At 34.5% G+C, this 25,728-nt stretch overlaps 1 protein-coding gene across 4 annotated transcripts in view; it reads right to left on the bottom strand.

The window, feature by feature from the left end:
- The window catches only part of SPATA17 (spermatogenesis associated 17), a 333,016-nt gene that overhangs the window by 174,000 nt on the left and 133,288 nt on the right, over window positions 1-25,728 (bottom strand). For all 4 annotated transcript variants that reach the window (XM_067020824.1, XM_067020823.1, XM_067020829.1 and 1 more), the window contains one exon: window positions 19,732-19,867. In XM_067020824.1, coding sequence (XP_066876925.1) covers window positions 19,732-19,867 — 136 coding nt within the window. The remainder of the gene's footprint in view (window positions 1-19,731; window positions 19,868-25,728) is intronic.

The following is a 25,728-nucleotide window of genomic DNA, read 5'->3' as shown; positions in this document are numbered from 1 at the left end:
GTGGTATTTTCAAATCCACTACACTGTAGTGAAAAAGTTTTAAAGTGGAAAAGCACAATGACATCAGATAAAAATGCTTGCTTGAGTTTCCAGAACAAAATTCTCCACAGGTTCCACTAAAATCAAGTCCTTGTTACCCCAAACATTTGGTTAGCTATGTCATTTAGAGCAGCACAGTTCAATAGAAATACAGTGTGGGCCACATATGTAATTTTAATCTTCTAGTAGCCATATTACAAATAGTAACAAGAAATAGGTAAAATTATTTGTATGGCAATAAAATATTTAAGCTAATATGTCTAAAGTATTATTGGTATAACTATGTCATTAATATAAAAATATGAATGTTACCTTTCTTTTGTACTATATCTTTGAAAGCCAGGGTCTTTTACACTTACAGCACATCTTGAATTAGAGAAGCTATATTTCAAGTGCTCAGTAGCTGCATGGCTATCAAATGGAACAACACAAATTTAGAGAATGTGGAGCTTGCTTTCTCAGGGGGTAGTTTTTCTGCTCTTTAGTGAACAGAGCAGTTCTGGAGTCCTGAGGAGTTACATACACAACAAGTAGATCTATATGAACAGATGCGATAGCAGCTGAATCAACTCTTTACAGTCAAGAGTAAAAGTCCTTCTAACTTAATAAATGAGCACTACTGAAATACATATAGATTATAAGGTTCCTAACAATCAGTGAAGATAATGCAAGACTTCAGAAATCAACAGGCCATGCACACCATGGAGACTCAGAATAGCCACACACCAGGCCAGAAAGATAATGCCCATTCCTAGAGCAGTAATGTAGGATTAGAACAAGATTCGCACTGTAATAAGAGCTGAAATTCAGCCAGCATGCATCAGTATGGGCATATTGGTTATTAACATATTTTAGAAATGCTTTCATTATTTTCATATCTGTTAGTAAATGGCTACTAACCCAAGTACTACCTCAAACATCCTTCACAATCCAGCAGTTAAATAGTTACTGTGTATTCCAGCAGGGAGTCTCAGGATTATTGTCCATTCTGATTGTTGAGTATCTGTGAAGTATAGCTAGCAAAGAATTTTATTATAATTTTATTATATTATTATGCCTATAATACATACATAATCAGCTAGGCATATTGAACACAATTATTTATACAGTAAATCTGTGGTTAATTTAGCTGTATTGTTGTTTTTGATCTTCTCGTCAAATTGCTTCCTTTTAAAATCTCAGAAAACATGCTCAGAAACAAAATATCTAAATTTAGTAGCTCTAAACAGTCACAAAAGCCATAAGGAAACTAATCTCAATAGAGTCTGCCAAGCCATTTGCTATTCAAAAGCTATTACAGAGATTATTTCTGTTTGGGTATTGCAGTGTGGGGAAGGTTTTAATTCCCTAATTCCACATCTCTACTATTTATCCTTGGTTTTTAAACACTGGAGGATATACCCCAAATAACTCTTGTAGTTCTACATAATATTCAAAATTGTGTTGAATCATTCATCTTAATATGGTAACATAAAGAGAGAGAATCTTGAGGTTTTAGATTATAAAATAGCACAGCAAATAAACAACCTCTAGAGTAGTGAAGATGTCATCATTAAAAACATGAAGTAAATACAGCTGGAGCACTTCTGCCATTTGCAAAAGTACTTCAGAGAATGGGGCTCTTTGTCACGAAAAGTGGCATATTTGAGAAGGCTGGAAATCAACCAAACTATGATTTGCTCCATCCAAAGACCTTCACCTAGAATCATCTCATAATGCAAACATGAAGCCACATACCACAGGGGAGAAACCATGTGGCAAGAAAATAAATGTTGTTGATTTGTGACTTAGAACATAAGGATAAAATAAAAGAAATACTGCATTCTCTCCCAAATAGCTGATATTTTCTAACATGTCATAGAGTAAACAACAGAGGCAACATTTCCTTTAGCATGACCCAGGATGTATCTGAGAGCAACCAACTGATGAATTTGGTCTGGTATGTTCCCACTGACATCATGACAGAAAAATTTCTATTTTGTGAGCCCCTTTAGTAAAGAATGTAGACTGTTTTCCTGTCTTCAAAATGACTAACATTTCTTTTGTTGAGCATAACTTCATATGGAAGAAAAATCTGGAAACTTCATGACTAGGTATAGTATCTGCAATCTTTGGAAACATGTCTGGTTTTACTGTTTGATAAAAAAAGTTTCATGTGCCACCTTGATCACTTTCTAAATTAGCATGAGTTACGCCCAAAGATGCTGCCCCAAATCCTTAATAGAGGCATTCATACTCCTTTTCAGTAGTCAACCTCAGAATTTTCATGAGAAAATGTGAGCAGGATATGAAATACAGTGTCTGAAAGATAAGGAGTCAACTTTAAGCAGAAGTTTCAAAATATCTGAGAGAAATAGGAAGCCATGGTTAGAGCAATAAGATAAGGAGTTCATTCAGATTGGATTACCTAGATAATTTTATTATTATTCAATGCACTACTGTCATAGTATGCATGGTGCTGAAAAGTCATGACTTCTATTGAACAAGCTCTTACTCTGGAAAATAAGATTAGAGGAAGATAATTACGCCAACTCTCTAATTCTGAATGAAGTACTTTTGTAGGCTGAAGTGGAAAATGACAATTTGTTTATTTCTGTATAGGGAGAAGTCTCTGAACACCCAGGAACAATACAAATCTCTGTTGAAGTTCACTTCTGCTTCAATGTCCCTAAAATAATACATGGATTCATAACTTTCAGCTGTCACAGAGTATATCAATAAAGCAGACTCCAAAACACATAACCCTCAATGGTTTAAGGACAAAGGAAATGAAATGATATGAGTTCAATCTATTTTAGAGATTCTCAGAAAACTTTTATATTTCTTTACTCCAACCTTTGTTCTCTGACAGAGCAAGTTATTAGCGTTTGGATACCATTTGACACTACGTACCTAAGTAACTTATTTTTAACATTTGTTGGCATTAGAACAAAGAATTGAAATCAAATTAATGTCAAAGATAAGTGCATTGCCATATTAAAAGTCTTCCCTAACATTTCAACTTTTAACTCAAGTGAAAACATAGTAGTGTTTTTATTGAAATTTACTTTTATACAATTACATTTCTTAACTTGCAAAATTTATATTCATTTCCACATTTTTATAAAATAGACATTTGAGAACAACAATTGTAAACAAAACTTTTGTTTTACTTGTTTTGTGAAGGAAATTAGTTTTCAATAAAACAAAATGATGGCATGCAAGTGTTGTGTGCATTGTATATTTGTACTTTTTTCTGGAGAGAAAGTCCATAGCTTCAATTAGATTCTCTAGAGTCAGAGGCCAAAAAAGGTATCACATTATTAATTTGAAGTCTTCACGTTATTTCTGAAGAAAGCAGCAGTCTCCAGAATTAAACTGAAAACTTACTTTGACACTCTATATTTTCTCTATTTAATTTTTACTGAAATACAGTTGACGTGCAGTATTATGTTAATTTCAGGTGTAGTACATAGTGATTTGACATTTGCACACACTATTAAATAATCACCATGATAAGTCTACTAACCATCTGTCCCCATAATACAAAGTTATTATGATATTATTGACTATATTCCTTATGCTGTATATTACATCCTTGTGGCTCATTTATTTTATGACTGGAAGTTTTTATCTCTTAATCCCTGTCACCTATTTCATCCTGGATCATATGGTAGTTCTATTTTTAATTTTTTGCATTAAAAAATTTGTACACAGTGGCTGCACAATCTACAGTCCCACCAACAAAGGATGAGGGTTCTCTTTTCTCCACATCCTTGCCAACACTTGTTATTTGTTATCTTTTTGATGACAGCCATTCTGCCAGGTGTGAGGTAGTATCTCATTGGGATATTAATTTGTATTTCCCTGATGACTGGCGAGCATCCTTTCCTGTGCCTGTTGGCCATCTGTACACCCTCTTTGGAAAAATGTCTATTCAGGTCCTCTGCTCATTTTAAAATCAGATTATTTGTTTTTCTGATGTTGAGTTGTATGAGTTCTTTGTATATTTTGGATATCAACTCCTTGTTGTATATATCATTTGCAAATATCTTCTCCCATTCAGTAGGCTGCCTTTTTATTTGGCTGATAGTTTTCTTCACTGTGCAAAAGCTTTTTTAGTTTTATGTAGTCCCATTTGTTTATCTTTTCATTTGTTTCCTTTGTCTGAGGAAACAGATCCAAAAAATGTTGCTAAGACCATACAAAAAGCATACATTAAAAGGACCATATGCCATGCTCAAGTAGGATTTATCCCAGGGATATAAGGATGATTCAATATCCACAAATCAATCAATGTGATGCACCACATCAACAAAGGGAATAAAAATAATATGATTATATTGACTGAAGCACTTTTATTCAACATAGTATTCAAAGTCCTAGCCACAGCAACCAGAGAAGGAAAAGAAATAAAGGAAACCCAAATTGGAAAGGAAGAAGTAAAACTTTCACTGTTTACAGATGACATGATACTGTATATAGAAAATTCTGAAAATTCTACCAAAATACTATTGCAATTAATAAATGAATTCAGTAAGGTTGCAGGACACAAAATTAATAAACAGAAATCTGCTGCAATTCTATACACTAATAACAAACTATCAGAAAGAGAAATTAAAACAATCACATTTACATTTGCATCAAGAAGAATAAAATACTGAGAATAAATCTATCCAAAATGGTAAAAGACTGTACTCTGAAAACTATAGGCATTGATGAAAGAAACTGAAGACAACACAAACAAGTGGAAAAATATACTGTGTTCATAGATTGGAAGAAGTAATATTGTTAAAATGGCCATACTACCCAAGGCAATCTACAGATTCAGTGCAATCTCTATCAAAATACCAAAGGCATTTTTTACAAAACTAAAATAATTCTAAATTTGTATGGAAACACAAAAGACCCTGAATAGCCAAAGCGATCTTAAGAACAAAGCTGGAGATATCACACTCCCTGATTTCAAGCTATACTAAAAGCTACAGTAATCAAAACAGTATGTTATTGGCACAAAAGCAGACACACAAATAAATGGAACAGGATAAAGAGCTCAGAAATAAACCCATGCTTGTATGGCTAATTAATCTATGAAAAAGAAGGAAAGAATATGCAATGGGGAAAAGACAGCCTCCTCAATAAATGGTGTTGGCAAAATTGGACAGCTACATGCAAAAGAATGAAACTTGTATTTCACACCATATGCAAAAATAAACACAAAATGTATTAAAGATTTAAATGTAAGACCAAAAACCATAAAATGCCACTCTATATTTTAAATCAAACTTCCCACATTAAAAAAAGTACAAGAAATGAGATAGGCAAAATGATTTCCAACAAAGGAAAATAAAACCACATGGTTAAGTGGATAAAAGATAGTGACTTGATTAATCATCTGATGAGTATAGGTGGACAGGTCTTGAGCACAAATGGCCAAGCCAACAATCATGTAACATGCACTTGTAATGGATTCTTTGCCTTGCATCACTCTTGTTAACTATACTTCCATAGAGAAAACCTTCATAACTAGAACCTCACTTCTACATGTAAGATTCAATGTGAGAGAGATGGTTCTTCAGTTATTCCCCCTTTCCACCCCATCTAATGATGCCTTTCCTGAATGTGGCTGTGTGTTCATAGCTGTGTAGAAAAGGACTAGTGAGATCAATAGGGCAAATACAAACCTTGAGTACATGCCACAGACATACTTTAGTTAATGTGTTCTTAAGGTAACTAACTTTTTGACCATAACTTTAAAAATAAATAAATAAATAAAACAAGTATACTGTCAGCCCATATATATATATATATATATATATATATCCCATATATATATATATATATATATATATATATATATATATATATATATATATATATATATATATATAGGAAAGACAGGAAATATATGAAACGGAGCATCTTTCTTTGCTTTGGAATAATAGACTTTACTGGGGCAGTATTTTAAGCTACACTGTACATTACAGTAGAAAGAAGCTTTCCAGAAAGTGCACTTTATTTTTAGGTTAGCATGTCATCAAAAATCAGTCCTTCAATCTACCACTGATTATTTTATTGCTACTAAGATATAACTTTATATGAATACAGTAGCTACATTCAGAGGTGATTTTTCTTCATAGAATATCAAATACTTAACATTTGATATCTGGAAATCTCCCAATCTGACAAATTCATGCAACTTCAGATCCTTTATTATTGTTGGCATTTATATATATTATAGACCAGTAATATGAGAGTTAGAAAGTTGAAGCAAGGGAGCTTTTATCAGTAGTGTTTTGGGGTAAAAGGAGAAAGTACATGTGTTAGCTACCAATATATCTAATATATTTTATTAACCTTTTTCTGGGATACTTTTAGAATTTTTACTTTGAAATTTAAGTAACACTAGCCATGAATATGGAAACTTACTTTCAAAACTAAGTATGATAAAATCTTAGGTAGAGTATTTTGTGCACCCTTAATTATGCTATTAGAACTAGAAAGTATATTCATACTTTCAGATTAGATTGCTTCTACCCTTTGGACATTATTTATGTATATTAAATATCAAAACATAAATGACAGATGTTTCTGAATTCATTTAGAAAAACAATATGTAGTATCTTGAAAATCAAAGCAAAGCTTCAGATTCAACAAGCATAGTTTGAATTTAAATAGTTTCTTTTATTTCTTTTAAAAATTATAATTCTGAAAAAAAAATTTTTAATGGTTTATAGGCTTTAGCAATATAAATGAGTTTCTATGGAAAATGTTGATAAAATACAAGTCATTTTCTTAAAATAGTACATACATGACATAAAGTGAAGGAAAAAGGTATATGGTTAACGCTATGTGCTCTTCATTATTTCTATAATAAATGCCATCCTGATATATGGCATTAGGTTGGTGAGCTACAAGGAAACTTGGACAGACATGCCTGCAGCCCAGTCTGCTCATGACGAATAATTAGATTCATAACAAAAATATATTCAGAAAGAATATATAATAAAAATAATAAAACACTGAATACATACAGAGAAATTATATTTTATTTACCATAAGAAAACTTAATTTTGGACTAGGATGTAAGTTTTATATCTCAGTTTGTTTTTTTGTTTGTTTGTTTTTGGCCATGCCATGTGGCATGTGGAATCTTAGTTCCCCGACCAGGGCTCAAACCCATGCCCCCTGCAGTGGAAGCATGCAGTCTTAACCACTGGACCTCCAGGAGAGTCCCATATCATGGTTTAATTTTTAAAATACTAAACTTGCCATAATTTCACTTGGGAGAGGGGATGCAGTTAGGAAAAGCTCTCCTAAGGAAGAGAGGGAGAAAACTAGTATGTCTCCTCAGTATTTGACATAAGTGAGTGATTGCCTGGATGGAAGGAATTTAAAAGAGACCAGGTGTAAGGGAGGAGATGGAGAGTTCTGCATTGGGCATAATGAGTGTGAGCTCTGTTTGGATAAGCAAAGAAAACTGAAAGAGTAATACAGCAATATTATCTTTTCTCTAATGCTGCTTACAGGCAAGTTACATGATTAAATGAAGAAGGGAGGGAAAGCAAGACATTTATAATACAACAGACAAATGACAATGCATTGCTAGTTAGACAGAATAATAAGTACCATCTAATTTTCTCTTTAAAATCCATTTATTCTTCAAAGCCCTAGATCATCATCAAGGGACCACATTTTCCAACTGAGGAATTACAGAGGAGGAAAATTAGGTTTTTAAAAATATTCCAATTGTTGTGAGGAAACTCTTTGCAAATAGCTCTGGAATCTATTTAGTAAGAAAGTTAAGGTCAACATTTGTATCCTTACAACCTCTGTGCAAAATATTTTTACTACTTTTGTACCTTTAGAGTCTTTCATTTATATTCTTAAATTCACTTGCTGCCCAGATCATGAAGTTATCACTTTTCAGTCATCTGATATTTCACAGTTGTTAAACTTTTAACATGTTAGCAGATTTAAATTTTCCCCTAATAGCTTATAACCTTACAATAGCCACCTAAAAATTAACTTGTAAATTAATCCAGAGGTAATAATGCAATTATTAATCTGGTACTTATATATGTAACAGAAATCACAAACTGTAGCCTTCTCAAAATCAGTCTGGTAGTATGGCTTTCAGCATGTTTTTAGGATGAATATGAATGTTTAAATAACTCCATGAAGAGAGCCTTTAGGAGAAAATATATTGCACTTAGGCATAATTTGGAAAATATGCAGTTAAGTATGTTAAACTAAATTAAATACAAAACAATAATTTTTGCAATGGAACAACTGCTTCAAGTGAACTCTCAGGCAGGAAATCTAGTCTGTGAAACCCAGGAGTAGAGTTCTGAGCACTCCTTAGAGCACATTATATAAAGTGATAAGGAAACACACAATTACGAGAAGTATTTGACTTGTCCCTTTTTTTTATGGTATGTGTTGCTGTTGGTTCCCTTTGCCTTTTTGTAAGACTTTAAAAATATTTTAAGCACCAACTTGGAAATTTACCAAAAATTTTTTCAAAATACAATTTTTATACTGATATAAAATCAACTAGAAGATACAAAAGGATATAAAATGTGATCTATAAATTAAAATCCAACTTGATAGCAAGCTTTTGACTTCTTTTGCCTTAGAAGTAACACAAGTTAGATGTTTGACACATTTAAATTTCATTATTCAATTTTTATAATATTAAAACTTGAACTATACAGTATGGGACATAAATTTAAATTAATAAAAAGCAAATTAATCTTTTAATCATCTAGGACTCAGTCAATTTATTGATGTGATTTTACTATTACTTTCTAAATACAAGAGTAACTCAGAGCTATCACAGGTTGGGTTCCAGACCACCACAATAAAATGAATATTGTAATTGAGTCACACATATTTTTTTGCTCTTCCAGTGCATCTGAAAGATATGTTTACACTATACTGTAGTCAATTAAGTGTGCAATAGCATTCTGTCTAAAAACAGAATGTAAATAGGAATGATTTCTCTGTAGCATGCAATGCTGCTTGACAGTATTTTACCCACAGTAGCAGAACTTCTTTCAAAATTGGAGTCAATCCCTTCAAACCCTGCCACTGCTTTACCAACTAAGTTTATGACATGTTCTACATCCTTTGTCATTTCAACAATCTGTATAACATCTTCACCAGGAGTAGTTCCCATCTCAAGAAACCACTTTCTTTGCAAATCCATTAGAAGCAACTCCTTATTCATTCAAGTTGTATCATGAGATGGTGGCAATTCAGTCACATCTTCAGGCTCCACTTCTAATTCTAGTTCTCTTGCTTTCTGAAGTGACTTCCTCCACTTAAGTCTTGAAGCCTTCAAAGGCATCCACAATGGTTGGAATCAATTTCTTCCTGATAATGCTGATTTCTGTTTTGTTTTGTTTTTTGCGGTACGCGGGCCTCTCACCGCTGTGGCCTCTCCCTTTGCAGAGCACAGGCTCCGGAAGCACAGGCTCAGCGGCCATGGCTCACGGGCCCAGCCGCTCCGCGGCATGTGGGATCTTCCCGGACCGGGGCACGAACACACATCCCCTGCATTGGCAGGTGGACTCTCAACCACTGCGCCACCAGGGAAGCCCAATGCTGATATTTTAACCACTTCCTATGAATTACGAATGTTCCTAATGGCTTCTAGAACGATAAATCTTTTCCAGAAAGTTTTCAATTTACATTGTCTAGATCCATCAGAGGAATCACTATCTCTGGCAGCCAGGTAGAGAGTTCATTTTATTATTATTTTCATAAATAATATTATGGTGTTCTGTATCATCTTGACACATAATCAAGATAAATTTTTAAAATGTACAAACCATTATGTATAAAGTAAGCTACAAGGCTATATTGTACAACAGAGAGAATATAGCCAATATTCTATAATAACTAAATGGAATATAATCTTTAAAAATTGTGAATCACTATGTTGTGTAACTTTAACTTATACTGTACAGAAATTATACTTCAATTTTTTAAAAAAGGCTTAAAAGCAAAACAATATATATTTAACAGAAAACATATATATATATATACAATATACAAAGGTTTGGTGCATGAAAGCACAGAGTTAATATAAAACAATAAAGACTATGCAAAAATCCCAAAGCAGATAAAAAGGTAACTAAATGAAGTGAATAATAATAGAACCATTCCCCTTTAAAATAATCCCACAAAATTAACAATTTGTTAACTTGCAAAAATATTTCCAATATTTGAGATAAAGTATCAGTACTTTAATTTCAGCAAACTAGAGGTTTCAAGAAGCCTATCACCTAAAAATTCTAGATCAAAGATGTTAAGATCTTTTTAATGCATAAATGACCTGGGGAAAGATTAAGAGGATTCTTTGGAAGAAAGAATTGACAAGAAAGTGCAACCCAGTGAGGGCTGTAGTCAACACATGTCCCATGGTATATACACATCCACAGTGTCCTAACGTTTAGGTGTAACATGGCACATGGTTAAGAAAGAGACGTCTGGCCCTGGGGTACAGTGGGAGGTTAGACCAGAGAACACAGTCTAAAACCAGCACTCCTGAAAAGTAACATTTTCAGTGGGTGAACTAGAAAAAGAAAAAGACCCTATTAGGGAGTCTTTGAGCATACATAACCATCTCATCCTTGGATCTGAGTTGACTGGAGAAAAGGAAAAAATTAAGTTCAGGAATCACACTGGGACTAAAAACTTTCAGAAAGAAAATTATAGAAGCAAGCTATAAAACCTCTAGCTGTCAAACAAAGATTCTGTCCTACACCACAGTGTACAGCTGCACATCTAGGGCAAACATCTTACCTGGGGTAATGTAAATTTTACAGACCTCAGAAGGAAACAGTTGCCACAGTCTCTCTAGAGCTGTACCGTGATTAATAATCTGATGGAGAGATCTCTGATTGAGATCTGATTGAGAGATCTCTCAATCTCAGACTTTGTTAGAAAGTCTGAGTTAGAAAATAAAGGTTTTTTTAAAAAGTAGGTTACCATGCTTCTTATAAAACTGTGTTCCATTATGTTTGCTCCTCACTCAAATGTAATGCTTTAGACTCAAATGCAAATTGAGCCCTTAGGTTAATAATTATATACTAATACGGTCAGTTCTGATCTATTGAAAATCTTGGATACATCACTGCATATATTATTTTTATTCACAAGTTAAAATTCAAATCAGAAACTCTTGTGAACTCATTTTTAAAACTATAATTGAAAATTACCACACAATGTAACAAACCTATCTGAAACAAAACATTGATTAAAAGGCTAAGGTAATGTAAATTTATACATCTTAACATTACACATCCAAACTATTCTATAGATTAAACATTATTTTTTAATAAATTGTATAACACAATATTTGGCTCTGTCCTATTTTCTTAAATGCATAATAAACTAGAGTATATGCATAAATGTATACACATACAAATGCAAAATACTTTATAATAAAACACTATATAAAAATATACTTTTCCTGAAGGCTACTGACCTTCAGAAGACCCATACAAGGGTAATCAGAGGGGAAAACTGAAAAACTTAAGTCCCAGATATATAGTGAGAGAGACAGAAAAAGCACTTAAACTGAATATTTGATTATTGAAGGCCATCCTCATAAGCAAAATATTTTCCCTCAATTACACCTAATTATTTAATTGTTTACATTTACTAATGAAATGAAACAACACAAAACAAACAACTGTTGGGGGCTCTTTTCAGCCGGCACATAATCATCCATCAACATGTACAGAAAGATTCTTAAAATTATATGAAGCTGGTCTGTTTAAAGTGAAAGGCACATTTTATCCCAATCAATGCATAAAAGTAAAATTATCCATAACTGAGGCATGTTTCTCTGCTATACAGTTCAGCTGTAATGATCCCCACACACTGCTCTTGCACATCAATTATGATAATCATAATCACGGTCATTAAGCTGGATGTTCATTATTATCAGGATGCTGGTGACAGCAGATTCAATCACCGGGTGCCATGGGCAAGCAGTCACAGTCCCACCCAAGTTTCTGCAGACAGCGATGTGCCACATTAAATCTATGATGTGTTCCACATCCCACTCCATTCCAAAAGCCATAGACGGTAAAGGTCAACTTTATGTTCTGTGCAATATGCTTAGGTTTTCTAAATTAATTCTATGGAGTACTAGATATTTTTATGCTTTGTAGCTTATAAAATCCTGTTTAGGACCAAAATGCACGTGAAAATAACAAAAAAGGGCTGCTCTACTGTTGTAATTCACCTATAATAAGGCGGATGAGGAGAAGCTCTGTCAACACGGACCATTTTAAAACTCTCTGCTTGAATTTTGCAAGTAAGGAAAAACATGAAATGGTTCTATTACAATCAGTTGTCTAAAATGCATATGAAACTCACTCTAATTCAGATAAAGCCCTCAGACTATTATTTCTGCTTCAGTAAATATGAACATATGTGAATGTTTTGACAATCAAAAGAATGTTTTTAGTATATGGAATTTTTTCTTGTCCAACTTAGACCTAGCGAGATAGAAGAAATTAATGGTGACTGATAGAGTCTCTTTATTTAATTTCATTTCTATTTTAAACACTGAGATCAGCACAACAAAGAATTTATAAATCCAAACTATTTACCTGAACTTATCAAGTTTGACCATTTAAGACACAGACCTACATTCTAACAATTTAACTTGGGGCATTTTACAATTAAATAAAAGAAATATGAGGAAGTTATATGATACATACATTAGTGCATCATTGATTTCCATACTTTCACAAAATGATATATAATTACAAGAGACAAAGAAGGACACTACATAATGATCAAGGGATCAACCCAAGAAGATATAACAATTGTAAATATTTATGCACCCAACATAGGAGCACCTCAATACATAAGGCAAATGCTAACAGCCATAAAAGGGGAAATCGACAAAAACACAATCATAGTAGGGGACTTTAAAACCCCACTTTCACCAATGGACAGATCATCCAAAATGAAAATCAATAAGGATACACAAGCCTTAAAAGATACATTGAACAAGATGGACTTAATTGATATTTATAGGATATTCCATCCCCAAACAACAGAATACACTTTCTTCTCAAGTGCTCATGGAACATTCTCCAGGATAGATCACATCTTGGGTCACAAATCAAGCCTTGGTAAATTTAAGAAAATTGAAATTGTATCAAGTATCTTTTCCAACAACAATGCTATGAGACTAGATATCAATTACAGGAAAAAATCTGTAAAAAATACAAACACATGGAGGCTAAACAATACACTACTTAATAACCAAGAGATCACTGAAGAAATCAAAGAGGAAATCAAAAAATACCTAGAGATAAATGACAATGAAAACACGACGACCCAAAACCTATGGAATGCAGCAAAAGCAGTTCTAAGAGGGAAGTTTATAGCAATACAATCATACCTCAAGAAACAAGAAACATCTCACATAAACAACCTACCCTTATACCTAAAGCAATTAGAGAAAGGACAAAAAAATCCCAAAGTTAGCAGAAGGAAAGAAATCATAAAGATCAGATCAGAAATAAATGAAATAGAAACGAAGGAAACGACAGCAAACATCAATAAAACTAAAGGCTGGTTCTTTAGAAGATAAACAAAATTGATAAACCATTAGCCAGACTCATCAAGAAAAAAAGGGAGAAGACTCAAATCAATAGAATTCGAAATGCAAAAGGAGAACTAACAACTGTCACTGCAGAAATACAAAGGATCATGAGAGATTACTACAAGCAACTATATGCAAATAAAATGGACAATGTGGAAGAAATGGACAAATTCTTAGAAAAGCACAACCTACTGAGACTGAACCAGGAAGAAATAGAACATATAAACAGACCAATCACAAGCACTGAAATTGAGACTATGATTAAATATCTTCTAACAAAAAAAGCCCAGGACCAGATGGTTTCACAGATGAATTCTATCAAACATTTAGAGAAGAGCTAACACCTATCCTTCTCAAATTCCTCCAAAATATAACAGAGGGAGGAACACTCCCAAACTCATTCTACAAGGCCACCATCACCCTGGTAGCAAAACCAGACAAAGATGTCACAAATAAATAAAACTACAGACCAATATCACTGATGAACATAGACATAAAAATCCTCACCAAAAGACTAGCAAACAGAATCCAACAGCACATTAAAAGAATCATACACCATGATCAAGCGGGGTTTATCCCAGGAATGCAAGGATTCTTCAATATATGCAAATCAATCAACGTGATACACCATATTAAAGAATTGAAGGAGAAAAACCATATGATCATCTCAATAGATGCAGAGAAAGCTTCTGACAAAATTCAACACCCATTTATGATAAAAACCCTCCAGAAACTAGGCATAGGGGTAACTTAACTCAACATAATAAAGGCCATATATGACAAACCCACAGCCAACATCATTCTCAATGGTGAAAAACTGAAACCATTTCCTCTAAGATCAGAAACAAGACAAGGCTGTCCACTCTCACACTATTATTCAAAATAGTTTTGGAAGTTTTAGCCACAGCAATCACAGAAGAAAAAGAAATAAAAGGAATCCAAATTGGAAAAGAAGAAGTAAAGCTGTCACTGTTTGCAGATGACATGATACTATACATAGAGAATCCTAATGATGTCACCAGAAAACTACTAAAGCTAATCAATGAATTTGGTAAAGTAGTAGGATACAAAATTAATGCACAGAAATCTCTTGCTTTCCTATACACTAAGGATGAAAAATCTGAAAGAGAAATTAAGGAAACAGTCCCACTTACCATTGCAACAAAAAGAATAAAATACCTAGGAATAAACCTACCTAAGGAGACAAAAGACCTGTACGCAGAAAAGTATAAGACACTGATGAAAGCAATTAAAGATGATACAAACACATGTTCTTGGATTGGAAGAATCAACATTGTGAAAATGACTATAGTACCCAAAGCAATCTACAGATTCAATGCAACCCCTATCAAACTACCAATGGCATTTTTCACAGAAGTAGAACAAAAAATTTTACAATTTGTATGGAAACATAAAAGACCCCAAATAGCCAAAGCAATCTGGAGAAAGAAAAATGGAGCTGGAAGAATCAGGCTCCCAGACTTCAGCCTATACTACAAAGCTACATTAATCAAGACAGTATGGTACTGGCACAAAAACAGAAATATAGATAAATGGAACAGGATAGAAAGCCCAGAGATAAACCCACTCACCTATGATCAACTAATCTATGACAAAGGAGGCAAGGATATACAATGGAGTAAAGAGAAAAAACAGTCTCTTCAATAAGTGGTGCTGGGAAAACTGGACAGCTACATGTAAAGGAATGAAATTAGAACACTCCCTAACAACATACACAAAAATAAACTCAAAATGGATTAAAAACCTACATGTAAGGCCAGACACTATCAAACTCTTAGAGGAAAACATAGGCAGACACTCTATGACATAAATCACAGCAAGATCCTTTTTGATCTACCTCCTAGAGAAATGGAAATAAAAACAAAAATGAACAAATGGGACCTAATGAAACTTAAAAGCTTTTGCACAGCAAAGGGAACCATAAACAAAACAAAAAGACAACCCTCATAATGGGAGAAAATATTTGTAAATGAAGCAACTGACAAAGGATTAATCTCCAAAATTTACAAGCAGCTCATGTGGCTCAATTTCAAAATAACAAACAACCCAATACAAAAATGGCAGAAGACCTAACTAGACATTTCCCCAAAGAAGATATACAGATTGTCAACAAACATATGAAAGGATCCTCAACATCACTAATCATTAGAGAAATGCAAATCAAAACTACAGTGAGGTATCACCTCACACCAGTCAGAATGGCCATCATCAAAAAATCTACAAACAATAAATGCTGGAGAGGGTGTGGAGAAAAGGGAACCCTCTTGCACTGTTTGTAGGAATGTAAATTGATACAGCCACTATGGAGAACAGTATGGAGGTTCCTTAAAAAACTAAAAATAGAACTACCATACGACCCAGCAATCCCACTACTGGGCAAATACCCTGAGAAAACCATAATTCAGAAAAAGTCATGTACCACAGTGTTCAATGCAGCTCTATTTACAATAGCTAGGATGTGGAAGCAACCTAAGTATCCATCGACAGAGAATGGATAAAGAAGATGTGGCACACATATACAATGGAATATTACTCAGCCTTAAGAAGAAACAAAATTGAGTTATTTGTAGTGAGGTGGATGGACCTAGAGACTGTCATACAGAGTGAAGTAAGCCAGAAAGAGAAAAATAAATACCATATGCTAACACATACATATGGAATCTAAAAAAAAAAAAAAAAAAAAGGTTCTGAAGAACCTAGGGGCAGGACAGGAATAAAGACGAAGACATAGAGAATGGACTTGAGGACACGGGGAGGGAGAAGGGTAAGCTGGGACAAAGTGAGAGAGTGGCATGGACATATATACATTACCAATTGTAAAACCGATAGCTAGGGGGAAGCAGCCGCATAGCACAGGGAGATCAGCTTGGTGCTTTGTGACCACCTAGGGGGGTGGGATAGGGAGTGTGGGAGGGAGACACAAGAGGGAAGAGATATGTGGATATATGTATATGTATAGCTGATTCACTCTGTCATATGGCAGAAACTAACACACCATTGTAAAGCAATTATACTCCAATAAAGATGTTTAAAAAACTGAAATATATATATTATTTTTCATTATTATTTTCATAGTTTTGGGAAAAAGTAATATTATTTGCTTGCAATCTGCTGACTTTGTGATCTTTGTATAGTGTTCTTCATATTAATAGCATTAAAAATAATACAAAAATATTAAATATTACTTGATTATTAATTGATGTGATGTGAATATGATTAGAGAAAGAAAACATACGATTTTTCTCTCAACTGATACCCTTTATCCCAGTTGTGTAGCAACTCGTCTGGAAATTATAACCTCCATGCTTAAAGATGACAGAAGAGAAAGAAAATTCTTCAGGAAGACAATCTTAAAACGTGATGGAAACGGTGGAGATCAGGAACCAAATGTATTTAATTGAGCTGTTTCTTGGCTGAAGTGAATCTACTGCATTGAACTAAATCTTATGTGCATTTAAATATTTGTAAATAGTCCATCTTCCAATAGAAGCATAAAACTACACCAGTTTTTCCTCCTTCAATATTTTGAGCTCAACAACTCACTAAAACTATTCTTTATCTACTAATACGAATAAGTTATGGTCTCACATCTCCAAGGTCAAGGAACAAAGTTTTATATAGAATAAAGAAAAATAAGCCTGCTTTTAGTAATTTATTGGGCAGAAGTCTCACCCAAATCGCTTTCAGCAAATCAAAACATAAAATATTTTCATGTAAACAATAGAATGACTACCCTTATACTTTGTAGAATCTATTGGCAACACAGGAATAATTTGTTCATCTAATATGGTTATTCTAAGAGATCAGAAGGGGGAAGAAGGAAATGAGGAGGGGAGGGAGAAATTTAAATTTGTGTTTAATATTTTTCTATGTGGTTTTGTGCAAGTAGATTAATGATTTATTAAGACATAAAGAATCCCTACACTTTCTCTCTTGGTTTTCAGGGTCTGCAAGAACAATTATTTGTCATTAACTTTTCAAGTATGTGTACCTTCTAAACGTATACAGAGGCACACAATGATTCCTCCAAAAGAACAAAATAAACATGTTTTTTAGTGAGTTTCCGAGAACTTCTGCAAGTTGCTTACTTCAGTTAGATAAATGCATAGTCTTGGAATATGTCAAAATATATGAATGAACCTGTTGCATAAAACCAAAAAGCACCATATTATTTTAGGAAAGAAACATTGGCACAAGGATTTTTCTTACTCTGAAGTAGCTTAATGTCCTAGGGTAGGTAAGTCATTTAAATTTTAAAGAAATGAGAATCTCCTTGAATTAAATAGGATGGTGAGGGCATGACAGAAAAAACAAAAACCACAAAGCTTTACGTCAAATAGAAAAATGAGAGGTAGATCACATTATGTACATTCAAAATACAAAATTAAATAGTTGAAAAATCATATTAAACCTATATTCTGAATGGTTGCATATTACGTAAAAACAAATGCCTAGAATAGTCTTACCATGGATTTTTATGAAATAATATTGTTATCAACTTTTAGGTTTGTCAATCAGTGGACCAGATTGAAATACTCCTTGTATTTCTTATGCCATGGAAATACTATTTAGTGTTTTAGAAGACCATTAAAAAAAAAATAAAAATAGTAGCTGTAAAAGAAAAAGGCACTTTTCAAAGAATTCAAGTTACTCCCCAGCACGAGTTCCCTTTGACATTCCTATATTTTAAATGTCCTTAAAAAAAGAAATTTTCTGGGCTTCCCTGGTGGCGCAGTGGTTGAGAATCCGCCTGCGGATGCAGGAGACACGGGTTCGTGCCCTGGTCCGGGAGGATCCCACATGCCGCGGAGCAACTAGGCCCGTGAGCCATGGCCGCGGAGCCTGTGCGTCCGGAGCCTGTGCTCCGCAACGGGAGAGGCCACAACAGTGAGAGGCCCGCATACCGCAAAAAAAAAAAAAAAAAAAAAAAAAAAAAGAAATTTTCTTAGAATTTGGTAGAGAAAGATCTTGTTTCCCTTAAGGGTCTAATGTGTCTTTTCCTCTTGAACAGTGAGGAGGCTTCTGCAACTTGTGTTCTCTCCATCTTTGCCACCCACAGGCTGCAATTCCTAAGTCACTTCCCACCATACTCACAGTCCCCCTTTATTTTGTGTGCACAGCCATTCTTCTCATCTAAGATCGTTTCCCCTTATTTAAATTTCTAGAATATGATCTGTGCTGTATTTGCCATTTGATAAGGTGCCTTAAATCCTTTTGGTAGGAGACTGTGTGTAAATGAATAAATCCTCATTGACAGACGGTTAATAGAAATAGGCCTGGTAGTATATGGAACTCAAGAGCCCTAACCCCCTTCCAGAAAATCACTGCCTACTTCATTTTATCTGTATAATTTTAGTATGAATAAGTTTGAGTTTCTAACTGCTAGACAATAAGTTAAACACATAGTAGGAACTTTCCTCTTTACCTCCTATAGTGTAAGACATGTGAGTGTTTTCGCAATCTAGAAATTTTTATTTAAGTGCTAGCAACTATAATTCTGGAATCAGAAAATAAATATTTATTTGCTCTTTTCTTTTGTATATCATATATATAGATAGGATATCACACATAACTCCCTCCCTCCCTCCCTTCCTTCCTCCTTTCTTTCTTTCTTTCCTCCTTCCCTCCCTTCCTTCCTTCCCTCCTTCCTACCTACCTACCTATCTACCTACCTATCTACATACACACAGAGATTGAGAGAAAGCAGGAAAGCACTGATCTCCATGCCTGAGAGTTAGCTTAACTCTATTCCACAGATTCAGACTCTGACCCTAATTGGCTTTGCCAAAGCTAATGATCCATGCCATTTGATCACAGGGTAGCTGAACCATAAAACACAAGAACACAACATCAAAAAAAAAAAAACCCACAAAAAACTTAAATCTCTTACTGACATAGTAAGCAGCACTATCTTCACATAAAATAGCCATAAATAATTCTGTAACCATGAAGGTGTTAGTCGTAATGAGAATATTTATATTTGCTATAATCAGTGTATATTTTTAGCCTTTTAAAAGAAACACTATTTTCTTTTTAATGCTGCATCAACTCACCTTGTCACAGATCCATTTCTGAGGATTTTCATCTCGGAAATGTTGACTTCCATAAGCATCAGGACCATACTTGCTTGATAAATGCATCGTCGGGATGTACTTCTTATTTTTATGGTAGGAAGAAAATGGCAAAAACCTGAAAGAACATTTAGGTAATAGTCAATTTTATTTCTAGAGACATTTGATTAAAAATATAAGAAGTAGTAAATTACAGTGAAAATAATACATGGCTTGGAATCATAATACCAGGTTTTCACTTCAATCTCTGCCACTGACTATCTGTTACTAACGTCTATGAATCTTCATTTCTTATTCTGCAAGTGGAGGTACTAAAACTTCACAGAATTTTTGTGAGCCTCAAATATTTTCTAAATATAGAAAATGTTAAATAATAAATATATTAATTAATTATGCCAAATAATTCAAAACATCACGTAAGTAAAAATGCCCTTAACTTTAAGATGGTAGTCCCCAGATGAAAAGGATGGCCAGCACAGGCAACTCTTATTGAAATGGGCTTCTTCAAATCTTAATTTACCCAAAAAATAGAGTTTGTGGTACAGGTTATAGATAATGACCCTTTTGAGTTAGTCAGACCTATACTCACATCTTAGCTTTGCCTTGCTACCTGTGTTCCCTCATGAAAGTTGCTTGACCTGTACAAGATTTTAATTATAGGAAAATTGGAAAGAATGAACAGCTTAATATATACAAAATTTTACATGGAGGTTGAAAACAGTTAAGTGTTCAATAAATAACAGGGGTGCTAAAGTAGAAGGAGCTTATTGTTATACCTCTCATTATCATCATCACCACCATCATCATCACCATCATAATCATCATCATCACCACCACCACCACCACCATTACCATCACCACCACCATCATCATCATCATCATCACCACCACCACCACCATTACCATTATCATCATCATCATCGTCACCATCATCACCACCACCACCATTACCATCACCACCATCATCGTCATCATCACCACCATCATCATCATCGTCACCACCACCATCACCACCACCATTGCCATTATCATCATATCATCATCACCACCATCATCATCATCACCACCACCACCACCATTACCATTATCATCATCATCATTGTCACCATCATCACCACCACCACCACCACCACCATTACCATCACCACCATCATCGTCATCATCACCACCACCATCACCACCACCATTGCCATTATCATATCATTATCACCACCATCATCATCATCACCACCACCATCACCATCATCATCATCACCACCACCATCATCATCATCACCATCACCACCATCATCATCACCATCACTACCACCATCATCACCACCATCATCATCATCACCATCATCATCATCACCATCATCATCACCATCACCACCATCATCATCACCATCACCATCACCACCACCACCACCACTATCATCATTATTACTTTTAATGTTATTTTGCTCAACATAAAAAATGAAAATTTTATTTAAACTCTCACAGGACAACTAAGATCATGATGTGTCTTTAGTGTAACCTGATGAATTGTTTAACCCCTCACCAAAACTTTCTGAAATAAAAGTAAAGGAATAAAAAAATTTGTAAACTCACAAGAAAGAGGACAAAAGAGAAGAAATAGTAGATGAAAATGCTAACATTTTGGCAGGTGGAAAGCAGAGAGAAAATTTAAAAACTGAAATCTAAGTTCCAGAAGAGGGAGAGGCCAAAGAAAATTAAGCCATTAGTCCTGCAGAATCCTGGAAGATTCTAGAAGTTACTGCAGCGGGTGACAGTGAAGAATAAGGCTGAAGACAGGTGAAAAACCTATGCCATGAATAATTAAATACCCAGGTTCCTCTCTCAGTCCATGTAGCCAAAAAATAGTGTATTCTCAGAAAACTTTATACCAGAGATCTCTGGTCTCAGGGAAAGCAGGAACCACGGAAGGCCAGAGTGAGGCACCAAATGGAATATATGAATTTTAATTCAGACTACTCATTGAAATCTTCGCTTGCTCATCTCGAAGTAACCTGGGAGCTGGACTAACAGATTTCAGAAGAGTAATTGTATCATCTCAAAAGATACTGAGAGCGCCCTGAGAAACAACTTTAAATATCAACATCTGGAGATCTTAAGTAAAAGGTCATATCATAGCGCAACAAAGTCTATCAGTCAAAGAGCCATTCTCACACACAAGTAAACTTTTTAAACCGATTTTTAGGGTCTCCTTTTTAATATGAATTTAAGAATAGATTACCAATTGGGGAAACTACCAACATGAAAGAAAGACATATATCTAAACATAAAAGATATCCTAGGGGAAACATATAGGAAACAGGAGCAAACATCAGAAAATTCTAATTAATATAATCAACGGAGACATGGTGTCAATGAAATTAGAGCTAGATCCTGTTTTAAATACAAGAAATATTTAGAGGGAAACAGCAAGCTCTGGGAAATAAATATATACAGCTAAATTAAATATTCCACCAAGAAAAATATTTTGAAATTCAGACTTTGAAACAATAAAGTTGAGGTTCAACAAATTTATTGAGCATATGCCGATATTTTCACATATATTATCTCATTTAATTAAGACAAAGAAGGGGCCTTTTCAAAAATCTCAGTTCAATTGAAAAAAATTTTGCCATTATATTCATAAATTTGTTTAAAAAATAATAAGCTTAGGAAATGTGGTGTTATTTCATCAATTTTCACACCTCTCTACAATTTCTTTTTAATGTTCATTAAGGAACTCCTTTTAAATATTTTTCCTAAGAAAATATTCTCTAAGTCTATTTAAGATAAAAAATAAACACAGAGCTTTGAGTTATACAAAATTACACAGGCATGTATTATATATGCTCTTGAGAAAAGAGCTCTCATGTAAGACAGATTATGGTCCTTCCAGTGCTAATCTGAACATGGGATGGACATCACACATACAAAAAATTAATGTGGTCGCAATGTCCCTGAGTATACAGAGGAGGTGCTGTGAGCTGGCTGCTGTACTTACACTTTTTATCACTTCTGAATGCATTTTAATAGTACATTTTTCTTTTGTGTTTGAACAAAATTTGCTTTCTCAAGGGACTGGATGGCTGAGAAGACAAGGCCGAAAGACTAGGTATTTCCCTGCACATGAATTAATACTAATTTCATTGAGCCATAATGTTTCATTAAGGTAACATGTAATGCATATTCTTAAGTGCACACATGTATGTGTATATATGTATATACACTGAAAAATATTTAGATGTTTTATAAATAATATTTTAAAGTTTGTCTTCAAATTCAGAAGAAATTATTTAATTCTCAAATAGAATTTGCTCTATAAAAGTATAAACAGCTATGAAAACCCTAAAAATCAATTGAGTTTACAATCAAAAGTTTAGATAATGGTCAATTTTACTTTTAAAATGGTATCTTTCCCAGTTTTAAATATATATTCAGATGTACTTTATGCTTGCAGTGCATACTTTTCAATTAACTGAACATCACATTAAAGAAGAAGATGATATGGGTTTGCCTGTTAATTTTTAAAATCTCATCAGAGATACAGATCTGGCAGAAATTCTTAAATTCAATGTGGAGATACAGTGATATATACAAACAAGTCAGTACTTGAATGTCTGCAGAGTTAGAGAAGAATTGGTAGGGGTCTCAGGAAGCAAAAATTAAAATTAACCAATTAGCTTCAGGGAAAATAAGTCCACTGCAAATATAAAGTCTTTATTCTTTGAGTATTAATATACTTAATATTATTTTCCAAATAAGAAGACTAACAAATTACACTTATCTATGTTTTCTTTATTAACTTTCATCCCCCCTCCCTTTTTGTTAATAGTCCTACTACTGTCACTCATAATTCTAGGTTTTCCTCCAACCTATTTATTTCACTGCCAGATAATTCAAATCTCCAGTTATGGAACCCTATTACCTATTGATTCAAACCTGTATTCTTCAGCCCAGCAGCCAGGCTTCTTAGAATGCACTTGGTCTGTTCAATCTCCTACCACTCCTTACCTGACGTCTTTTGATGCCATTCTCCTTCCTCCCTCCCTCCCTCCCTCCTTCTCTTCCTTCATTCTTTCTCTGTTTCCTTCATTCCTATCTTTCTATCCCAGCTCTGCCTTTGTCCATCTTCCTCTTCCTGAAATACTGATCCAAGCAAGTACTACTTATCTTTCAAAATCTGGCTTAACACCCAGCTTCCTAATAGTCCTACTCCAACCCACACTGATTTCTCTACTGTCTTAATATTTATTCATTAAACAAACATTAAATGAAATGCTTTAAAATACTAAACACTTTGAAAAACACTGGGATTTAATGCTGGAAGATGCAGTATACTTAAAAGGAATTCACCTTACAACAGGGGGTGGAGAATGTGACAACACAGTAGAATGTGTTGGTTTTGTGATAAATACATGCACAAGAGGCAATTAGGACACAGAGGAAGGTTTATTTATATACGCATATGTGCTTGTAACATGCACATGAATACGCATATGGGGGTGGTTATTGGCAGGGAGTTGGGGGGTGGGGCATGGAAAAGCTGTCTTCCCAGACCATGTATGTCAGAGCTGCATACTAAGACATGTAGAGTCAGTCAAGTTAAGAAGCTGGTGAAGACTATTTTAGACAGAAGAAACAACATATACTAAGATATGGAGGTGAGTTAGAGCATAAAAAGGGATGCTGAAGAAACGGAAAGGGGTTCAACGTAACTAGAAAATTGAGTTCTTTATGAAGGAAGCAAAGGAGATTGTGAACAGCTTTATAGTGAAGATGAGATTGCCCATGGAAACTACGCATAGAAATATATTACCGATCTTCATAAATTGCTAAATATTTTTCTGCATATATATTATATATTGATTGCCCAATAGGTAGTTATCCAAGCTACAATAAATTCTGACTTAGGTAAATCATTTCAAACTGGACATGGAGATAACGATTCATAGATATCGAGACAAACAGCTATGGAGCAAGTCTCAAATACCTGTTCAGGTTTCAAACATGTCCTAGAACAGCCCTCTCTCTGTTAAAGGGCTTCTAGTGAAATATAGGTATTAAGCACAAAGCAGGATAAAGGGTACCTTATTACAAGTTAGGAATTTTACTCCAGATCACAATAAATTCTCTAATGAGTTATGCAAAGCATGTAAATAAGTCTTTTCACCTAGGCTAGAGGCAGGAAAAAGAGCATGAGTACCATTCCCTGAGCTGAAGAGGGAGTGGATGGGGGAGAAGAAGAGAGCAGGGGAGCCCAAGGGAGATGTCAGCTTCCCCTAGAGGCAGCTCCTTACGATAAGGAAATGGATACTCAGTTCTGGGCCTGTATCAGATAAGCAAACAGTAGGTATATAATAATCACTAGGGAACTTAATTCATGGTTAATTCAATCCACCACATATGTCTTAAATAACTCTGCTCAGTAACATTGTGTTTAGACACTGCGGGTATACAAAAGGCGAATAAGCAGAAGCCTCACCCGAAGACCCTTAAAATCTAATGAGGGAAAAAGACAAATAACTACGCCAATATAAAGCAGGGGGTGTAGCAGGGTGGGGAAGCAAAGCTTTCTGATAAAGAAAAACAAAAGAGTATGGGAACAGAAAGCACTGGGGACAATATCTAACCTGAGTTTTAACAAATGGGTCAGACTTCATTAGGCCGAAATGAAAATTGAGAAGGAAGATGCCAAAGTAGGGGACCGGTATGAGTACAGGCTGAGAGGTAAAAGCTTGGAACCCACATGTGGGGTGTTAGAAGTATAGAGCTCATTGGCCTTGAAAATGGGAAGAATGCTCTTCATAGGGTGCTTATATTCACTCCTATCAGAACAGGTAAAGCTTCAGCAGTCTTAGCTTTCTTTTTTTTTTTTTTTTTTATTTTTATTTTTTTTTTTTGCGATATGCGGGCCTCTCACTGTTGTGGCCTCTCCCGTTGCGGAGCACAGGCTCCGGACGCGCAGGCCTCGCGGCCATGGCTCAC

The sequence above is a fragment of the Kogia breviceps genome, chromosome 1 (genome assembly GCF_026419965.1).
Source record: "Kogia breviceps isolate mKogBre1 chromosome 1, mKogBre1 haplotype 1, whole genome shotgun sequence".
NCBI lineage: Eukaryota > Metazoa > Chordata > Mammalia > Artiodactyla > Physeteridae > Kogia > Kogia breviceps.
The sequence above is the reverse complement of the archived record's forward strand: the minus strand, read 5'-3'. Positions and strand labels throughout refer to the sequence as shown.